The following is a 9,493-nucleotide window of genomic DNA, read 5'->3' as shown; positions in this document are numbered from 1 at the left end:
GACGGCGAACAGAATTCATCAGCGTGGCCTAAATTCCAGCGCAGGTGCAGCTGAAGCCTTCCACGTCAACCGCGGGGAAAGAAGGACAAAAGCGGTCACGTGACGTGGGCTGGAAGAGATGCTGCCATGACTCGTCACGAGAGCGGACGCTGTCCTCATCGGGAAGTTCTCTTCTGACCAGAGGGTCTTATTCAAATGCTATCCTTCTTGTCTTGACATTTCCCTTTCGCCATTGATATGTTGTTCATCCATCGCTGTTCACATTTCACTTACAGCCACATGATGCATGCTGATGTTTTTGTTCAATATTATTAAATATGACGGTATATTTTGGGGATGTCGCAAAGTAAAAAAAAAATAACATGAATTAGTAACAGTAGTACTGTAATACATATCTTGACATTTTCTTTAAAATATATATTTTATTTTAATGTTGAGACTCTTTATGTTTCTCATACTTTTGAGTCAAACTGACATATTTGTGCAGGCATCTCTATACTAAGAAAAAAATATATTCTTTTTTTTACTTCTTTATTGTGTTGTAATTGAAGTAAAATTATATGTTTTTATTAAAATTAATGGTTTTTTTTATGTTGTTACTTGACCTTTTGATTGTTTTGCTTTGCCCTTTCGAATGGAAAAATATATATTATTTTTGCTTGTATTTATTTCCAAAATGCAGACTATCTTTTCTCTTTTTTATTTTTCTTCAAGATTTTTTTTTAAATTTTGTTATCAACTGGTTGGTTTCATAAGAAACTAAAATCTATAATTAAATAATAGTTTAGGTTAAAAAATGAAATAAAAAAATATTGCACCTTCCGTCCCTTTTTCACAAACCCCTCTCCTGGTTTTGGATCCTCAGCTCTCACTTCCAGATCTTCCTGACAGGAAATGCATTGGTGGTAAAGACTCAGAGAGAGTTTCTCCACCTTGTCATTGAAGGTTTGGGTTATGGAAGGAAAAAAAAAACCTTTCCTGACAAACCTGCTCTCCAGTGGCCTTGACAGACCAGTTTCTCCCACACAGTTTTTCCTGCTTCACCTGCTTCACGCTGCTGCAGTGGTGTCAGCACTTTCCCAGCGTCTTCTGAGTGTCATGGACTATTGATGAAATAAACGTTCTGTCCGTTGCTGTTCCGACACTGAAGCCCCGTCCACACGGAGCCGCACATTATCTTATCTGATCATTGTCTGTGCCGTTTTCAAAAAAAGTGCTGCGAAAAGACCGAGTTGTTTCTGCCGTCCGCACGGATACGCAGATATCAGCCGTCCCTCGTCGCTCAGCTCATACAACTTCAGCATCTTCGCTTTCATGACGTCGATCGGTGTCTGCATGTTTGTCCCATGTCCTTCACGATGTCCTGGTCCACGACGACTCCAGCAGCCGGTTCTCCCAGGTCTGACCCAGGAGCGTGATGCTGCACTCAGTTTCTACAGTTCCTGACGGTTTTCTCCAGCAGCTGGTGGTTGATCAGTTGCTCAGCTGAAGGTTCCAGCAAGTTCAAGAGATGCTGCAGAACGAGCGCAACGTTGTTGTTGTGAAGTGACTGTTGAAGCCTCCTGGGTAGTGAGAGGGGTGTTTCCAGAAAGTATCGGATCTGCTGACCACACCTAGCCACCTAGTGGCCTTGTTTCCAAAAGTATAGGATTCGGCGAGTGAAAACAAGGGATCCGACACCGAGCAGATTGGTCTCCGTGTGGACAGGGTGTGAAACACTATTGTGAAGCCATGACGAGTGTGATATGATGAGATACTACGTGATATTGTGTGTATCTTTGTGAAGCTGAACTGTTATTCGCAGGTGTGTGTCCGTGTGCCAACCATGACGAGCGGTTGCATATCTTTGAGATCCCGTCACAGGGAGGATTCGTGAGTCAAATGCTCCAACAGCATTTTTATTGTCATTTCTTATTAAAATTGTGTTTTGTAATTTTCATTCCTTCATTTTTTTCTCTGCATTTAATGTATGTTGATCAACTTCTGAGACATAAACACAGTCAAAAGGGCAGATTTCTAGGTCACTGCACCATATCCACGGGTGAACACAGGTGACTCCAGGGTGTGGCTCTGGCATGGTTCCGAGGATCCGTGGCCTCGGGTACATGACGGCCCAGAAAACGCAACGGCTAAGTTCGGACTTTTACAATGGACTGTGCAACACATTTTGGTGTTTAATGGTGCTGTTGTTAATAATAATGCAGCTATGAATGAATGAATGTTTACTTCATTCTCCTCAATGACATGATAAATGTGTTCCATGAAGAGTTTGTATAACTATTGTGTCACACTTAAGTGATGCATGGCATATAATCCACACAATTTGGCAGCAGAGGTCAGCACAAGCCACCGTGCTGCTGAAGGACCAAAATGTGGCCTCCAGATATGTGGTCACCGTCGTGACATGGTGTTTCTAGTCTGTTTCAAACACCAGGATGCACTGCCTCAGCGTCCCATGACTTTATTCTGCACATGCAACAGAGAGAACAGAGTAAAGTCAAAGACACTCTGAACTACAAATACAACAATATAATTGTAAAACAAATAACACGTTAGTTACGAAGTGAACAAGATGAAAATTGAATCGACTTCTATGATTGACAACAATAATATGATACAGAAAATGTAAATATCCATCCGTATTGTAATGAAACAGTGAGACACAGATTCATGTTTGGGATGAACAATACACATGATGCCGTCTGAGCCAAGAGAAAAAGTGGAGAGATGAGCAGCTGAGGACATAGTGGAGGGACATCAAACACCGTCGTGGACCGAGAAGAGCCAGTCCTCAGTGAAACCATCATTCTCACGCTGTTGTCTAGTTCAGCTTCAGGAACTCGCATGAGGCCCAGACCCAGACTCCAGCATGTAGAGGCTGAGTGAAGGTGGTGTGGACTCTGTGGAGGAGGGTCATGGTTCCAGAGACGCTGTAGAAGGACAGAAGACCTGCAGAGTGATCCAGGTACACTCCCACTCTGGAGGGTCGAACACTGGAGACTTTAGTTATGATGCTGTTTTGTGTGAATGAACAACCCGAGCTGTGATAAGATAAAGACCAAGATTTGTCATTACATCCAAATATGCTTTCTCCTCCCGATCTGCTGATGTTCTTGTATGAGACTGCTACATGAATGGCCCCTCCTCTCCTCTCCACCTCCCAGTAACAACGTCCAGTCAGAGGCTCTTTACTCAGGACCTGAGGATAACGAGTGAATCTGTCTGGATGATGAGGAGGAGGAGACTGATCTTTCCCAATGTTTCTCACTTTCCTGTTTCCTTCAGACAACAACAACCTTGAGTGAGCAGTGTTTGGATCCAGAGTGATGTCCCGTGAGAACCTGAGGAACTCAGCTCTGGTCTTGGGCTCTGCTCCGAGCATGAGTGAGATGTTGGTGCAGGTGTCTCTCAGAAGGTCCTGGAGTCGCTCTCTGCTGGCTGACACGGCTGCTGACACTTCCTCAAAGCAGCAGTGAGGACGGACGTGGGTCCTGGAGGAGAGCGTGTCCTCACTGACCTCTGAAAGTGAGGACCAGTTCTGGAGAAAGACCAAGTAACTGTCGGTGAGTGACAGCTGCTGCAGCTCAGCATCCTTCTTCTTCAGCTCAGCGATCTCCTGCTCCAGCTGCTCCTGAAGTCCTCGGACTCCAGCGGCTTCAGTCTCCTGCCGGGATCTGATCTGCTGCTCCACATCAGACATTCTTCTCTGGAGGTTCTGGATCAGCTGCTTGAGGTTCTTCCGAGTTTCCTTCACTGCTTTATCAGCAGAGTCTCTGATGGTCTTCTGCTCCTGCTGAAGCAGCTTCAGCTCTTCCTCTCTTTCCTGGATCCTCTGCTGGATCCTTCCTCGACTCTGATCCACATCTTTCTCTCGCTCTCTTCTCTCTGCTGCGGCTGAGACAATGTGGTGGTCTTTGTGTTGGTCCACAACACAGAGGAGACAGATGACCTGCTGATCAGTACGACAGAACATCTCCTTCACCTTATCGTGTTGAGGGCAGATGATCTCTTGGAGCTGCTTGGACGGCTGGACCAGATGGTGTCTCGTGAAGGCCGGAGCTTCTAGATGAGGCTGGAGGTGTTGCTCACAGTAAGAGGTCAGACACACCAGACAGGACTTGAGGGCTTTCAGCTTCCTCCCAGTGCAGGAGTCACAGGCCACATCTTCAGGTCCAGCATAGCAGAGGTCAGCAGCTTGGTGTCCAGTCTTCTTCAGCTCCTCCACTAACTCTGCTAACATGACGTTCTTCTGCAGGAGAGGCCTCGGGGTGAAGGTCTGTCTGCACTGAGGACACTGGTAGATGTTCTTTTCCTCCCAGTAACCATCAACACAGACCTGACAGAAGCTGTGTCCACAAGGAAGAGTGACTGGATCCTTCAGGAGCTCCAGACAGATGGAACAGGAGAGCACCTCAGCGCTTGTCTTCTCCATTTCACCGACGACTGAAAAACGGAATGACTTCCGTCCGATATTTATGCTCTGATCTCTGAGTCACATGATCCTCCAAGAATCTGGTCCAGCTTCTTGTCTCTATCGTCATAGTTCTTTGAAACCACGTGACGGCGCGTGTCAATGACATGTACCTTTTACCACGGCGATCGGCAGAGGCGTGGACTCAGCCACATGACGGTGACTCCAGGGTGTCGGCGATGGCCTGGTTCCAAAGATCAGTGGCGGGTGAGGAAGTCATAGCTGCCGTGGCAACACCCACGTGGCACCTACTGGCTGGCTGAGCAGGTTCTGCTGCCTTCACAGTAAATACAGATGAGAGGAAGAGTGGGCAGGACGATCCCGTCACAGGGAGGAGTCGAGAGTCAAATGCTCCAACCAACAGCATTTTTATTGTCATTTCTTATTAAAATTGTGTTTTGTAATTTTCATTCCTTCATTTTTTTCTCTGCATTTAATGTATGTTCATCAACTTCTGAGACGTAAACACAGTCAAAAGGGCAGATTTCTAGGTCACTGCACCATATCCACGGGTGAACACAGGTGACTCCAGGGTGTGGCTCTGGCATGGTTCCGAGGATCCATGGCCTCGGGTACATGACGACAAAGTTCTGACTCCTGACCGAGTCTGCATGTCTCCAGGTAGCTCAACTCTGATTCAGCTGGGTGATGTGCCAGAGAGCTTCAGTAAGGTGATGTTGAAGGGTAGATGAGGCCTCATGACACAGTATTGAAGGGTAGATGAGGCCTCATGACACAGTATTGAAGGGTTGATGAGGCTTCATGACACAGTATTGAAGGGTAGATGAGGTTTCATGACACAGTACTGAAGGGTAGATGAGGCTTCATGACACAGTATTGAAGGATAGATGAGGCTTCATGACACAGTATTGAAGGGTAGATGAGGCTTCATGACATAGTATTGAAGGGTAGATGAGGTTTCATGACACAGTGTTGAAGGGTAGATGAGGCTTCATGACATAGTATTGAAGGGTAGATGAGGCCTCATGACACAGTATTGAAGGGTTGATGAGGCTTCATGACACAGTATTGAAGGGTAGATGAGGTTTCATGACACAGTACTGAAGGGTAGATGAGGCTTCATGACACAGTATTGAAGGATAGATGAGGCTTCATGACACAGTATTGAAGGGTAGATGAGGCTTCATGACATAGTATTGAAGGGTAGATGAGGTTTCATGACACAGTGTTGAAGGGTAGATGAGGCTTCATGACACAGTATTGAAGGGTAGATGAAGTTTCATGACACAGTATCAGGACAGTGTTTCGTGAAATAACCTCAATGATGGTCAACTTCCTCCACTCAGCTCTTCTTGATGGTTAGTTGTCACGAGAGGATCAGAGGATGTGATTGTTGGTTAAAAGAGAAGACATTGCCATCACATAACCGTTAGCGTGGCGCAACTCTCGCACACGCAGATGATCTGAAGCACGACTCCCTGGTGTGAAAGTTTAACCAGATCGGACAGTGGTTCTGATTCTGACCCAGACTTCCTGTCTTCTCTGGTGTACACAGGCAACACAAGCTCTGTGGAGAGGAAAGATGTTCTATATTCCACATCTACCATGCTTTAATATTAATAAGTCTTTAAACAGCGTCTTTCTGATACGAGGTGTCACAAGGTGCTGGACATGGAAACACAATGTTACAGGGCTCAGAGGTGACTGGAGACTCCATCAAGTCCTCTGGTCCTCTTCCTTCATGACGGACCTCAGTGCTTTTCTTCAGCGTTTTGGGTGCAACACAGTCTGTCCTGTCCAAGTGACGGAGCATCTGCGTCTGGTGTCTGTTGTTACTGTAGCCCTAAACTTTTGTGCTGAGCTTCAACGGATGTGCTGCAGGTCAAACCTGCTCCTCAACACGACCAAGCGTTGACTTCAACTCAAGCACCGACTGTGACAGCTGCAGAGAAGAAGCTCCCATGAAGTGGACCCCACAAAGAGTCGGACCATCGAGTCACGACTTGCTGCTAACACCATCGCTCCGCGGCGCTTCAGGGAGGACGAGGGAACCGCAGAGCTCATCTGCTGCGCTGACATCTGTGGAGGTGAACGGCAGTGCAGGCGGCGCTGACGCTGATGGGAGCCGACGTGTGGAATTGGGAGAGGACCAGGAGACGCCCTCCGTTAAGGAAGCGGTTTCCTCTGCCAGGAAAACTTTGATTCCAGCTAATGGAGTCGTCATCAGCACCAGGGAACTGGGGGTTTGACGTCCTGTGGACCCGCTGGAAATCACATGACTCTCAGTCTGGAGTCTTCTGGCCTCGAACTTGAACTTTTTTACTTTCATTTTCTCATTTTTATTTGAAAGAACAGAGACTTTGTTCATTCAATCATGGACTAGTTTGGATGTATGTCGCAATGGATTGTTGAATCCATTACCGTAATAATACAAATATATTAAATAAACGTGAAAATACTTGTTTTAAATATTGCACTGATATTTAATGGAAATGGATCTTTGACCAAAGTGAAAAGCGTATTTCTTAATTTTTGCCAAAAAGACACAGAGATGCCCCAAAAAAAGGAGTGTCAGAGTTTACAATGATCATGTTTTTCCACATGATTTTGACATCGAGCCGCAGATCCAAGTGACTTGTCGAAGAGCTGAACTCCAGTCGATGGAGATCCAAAAGGCATTTTGATTCCATAAAGTTCACTTCCTCCGCAGTCCTTCAATTTAGAATCACAGAATCATCAAAGTATCAGGGGACACGGGGGGAGTGACTTGGCGAGCAGATGAAAAGACTTGCTGAGGCATTTGAATGCCAACTATAAATAAAGTAAAATAAAAGAAGGTTGTTCTTCACGCGGAACAGTCAGGGCTTCTATAAAAAAAAACACAGTTTTCCAAACGTGTCGAGCTACAATGCGGCTTCTTGTCCTCTGATGTTTGCACAGTCTGGTTTGTGCTGTGTAACAACGGCGTAATGAACGTCCCTGGGGTGTAAATAGCAAGTAAATTAATACTAATTCTATGCAGAGATATACAAAATAGCCTGCTTTTCCCACTGGCTTGTTAAGCACGGACACCCCAGGCGCGAGTGGGAGACACAGCTCACAGCTCCACACCACACTCCGGCTAATGCGACTTCTTCATTTGGCCACGCCACAGACGGGCCAGTGGAGCGGGCGACGTGCGGCCTGCTGTCGGGGCGAGGCCACCTCAACGCTCGCGCTCAAGCTAATTAGTTTGGCCTGTTTGCATTTTTTGGTTTTTATTTTTAGCGCGGATGATAATCTATGCGGCCGATAAACTCCGGCTCGGACGAGGCCGCTGCCTTTTCTTCAATTATTCATGGAGAGCAACGCCGGAGCAGCGCCCCGTGAATTTAAAAAAGTGACTTTGACCGACCGTTTATCTGATCAACGGTACGAGTAGGGGACAAGAAGCAACCGCTGGGGACATGACATCCTGTGGGACTAGAGGGTTTAGAGGAGGCTCGTGGACGTGACATCAAGTGTTTGGATTCATGCGCATCCAAGGGACTGAAATCTCTTCCAACCACACTTCCGCCCCTGATGGTTTTCGAGGTGGCCATCCCACCGGTGACACCAGTTGTTGTCAATCATGAATGGTCTTCTCCGTCCATGGTTTCTTTTAGCGACACTTCTGTTTTCTGGCGACAAATCATCTTCGAGTTATGTCCTTCTTGTTGACCACGAAAATAATTTGTAGCAGCTTTATGCTTGCTCCTACATTTCAGGCATGGAGCAAGTATGAGTCTCAAAACGCAGGGGAACCTGAATATTAAAGACTGTGTTTAAGTCCGAGTGCCAAACACTTTTAATTTTTAGTCCATTTGTGGTGATATAACCAAATTCAATGGAGAAAGTGGCAATTCAACTCGAGTGTTTCGGACAATGCTTTCTAACTTGCCGCTGAAGATTTTGACCGACGCACGTAAATTTGCCTGAACACTGGTCAACCAGCCCACTGTAAGAAGAAGGGAGCCCAACAGACAGTGCAGCCTTTGCGCTAGATTGTGATGTCATCCGCTGAGGCAGAAATGTGATGTGACCTCTGACCTTTCATGGAGACCCTAACTTGTGTCCTGTGAAAACAGCATTTCAATATCTCTCTCTGTTTCCCACACAGAGCTTCAGTTTGGAGCTGGTCTTTGTCGGAGCTGTCCAGGTGCTGAAGCTGAGGCTGCAGTGTGAGCGCACAGGAAGGACATGCTGAGGCGCACCGTCATCATCCTCAGATGAAGCAACACATCCATTAGCACAGCGTCTACATGAGCAAGGGTCCACCGCTATTTGCTGGGGAGCACTTCAGAAATGAGGCGCTGAACAGTCTGAAAAAGCTCCCAAGTCCCGCGGCCAGGCGTCTCCACTATAACTAATCATCAGGAATTAAAGCGCTGGATGGGCTTCAGTCGCTCCACGCTGATGTGCACTCGACACGGGTGGAGAGCCTGTGTGTGTGTGAGAGCGAGAAAAGGGAAGATGAAGGGGCAAAAGAAGAGGAGCCTCCTGCCAGGACTGCACGGGTGATTTACACATTACGGCCTTTTTCTCCTTCGCTCGCCTGTCATCGAGGGAAGATTAGATGAGGCAGGCTGCTTCAAACATTCAACATCCAGCCGTCCATCCCTCACGCACGGCCCATTCCTCGTGCTGGAGGAGGAGGGGGGGTCTCAGAAGAAGTCCGTCCGTCCGTCCGTCCTCTTCATCAGGCGTCCACTTCAGTATTCTACAGTCAAACTGGAGCTGGCTGGGATGTAAGGCCGCCCCCCCTCCCTCCACCCCCCCTTCACCTCCTCCTCCTCCGCTTTTTCTCTTTCCTCCCGTTTTTGCCTTTTCTTTATCGCCAACTTGTGAATGGCAGCCAATCAGGGGCCAGAGTCGCCTCGGCTTCAGCCTCGGTGACATCCAGCGCCAGAAGTGATGCACTGCCAGAGAAAGAGAGGGGAGGAGATAGAGAGCCAAGGAAGGAGGAGGAGGAGGAGGAGGGGGGGGCTGATAGAAAGAAAGTGTAGAGGAGGGAAAGAGGGGAGAGCGAGAGAGAAGCGAGCG

At 47.2% G+C, this 9,493-nt stretch overlaps 1 protein-coding gene across 1 annotated transcript; it reads right to left on the bottom strand.

Annotated features, from left to right (window-relative positions):
* Positions 1–2,194: 2,194 nt before the first annotated feature.
* On the bottom strand, positions 2,195–4,432 carry LOC128755709 (tripartite motif-containing protein 16-like). The gene has a single exon (XM_053859636.1). It carries the CDS (start codon positions 4,430–4,432, stop codon positions 2,822–2,824), a length of 1,611 nt encoding a protein of 536 aa, XP_053715611.1. The 3' UTR covers positions 2,195–2,821.
* Positions 4,433–9,493: the final 5,061 nt, after the last annotated feature.

The sequence above is a fragment of the Synchiropus splendidus genome, chromosome 3 (assembly GCF_027744825.2).
Source record: "Synchiropus splendidus isolate RoL2022-P1 chromosome 3, RoL_Sspl_1.0, whole genome shotgun sequence".
NCBI classification, from domain to species: Eukaryota; Metazoa; Chordata; class Actinopteri; order Syngnathiformes; family Callionymidae; genus Synchiropus; species Synchiropus splendidus.
The sequence above is the reverse complement of the archived record's forward strand: the minus strand, read 5'-3'. Positions and strand labels throughout refer to the sequence as shown.

What these genes read in the sequence shown, in the direction of transcription:
- LOC128755709 (XM_053859636.1), bottom strand. Translation starts at nt 4,432, where the DNA reads ATGGAGAAGACAAGCGCTGAGGTGCTCTCCTGTTCCATCTGTCTGGAG.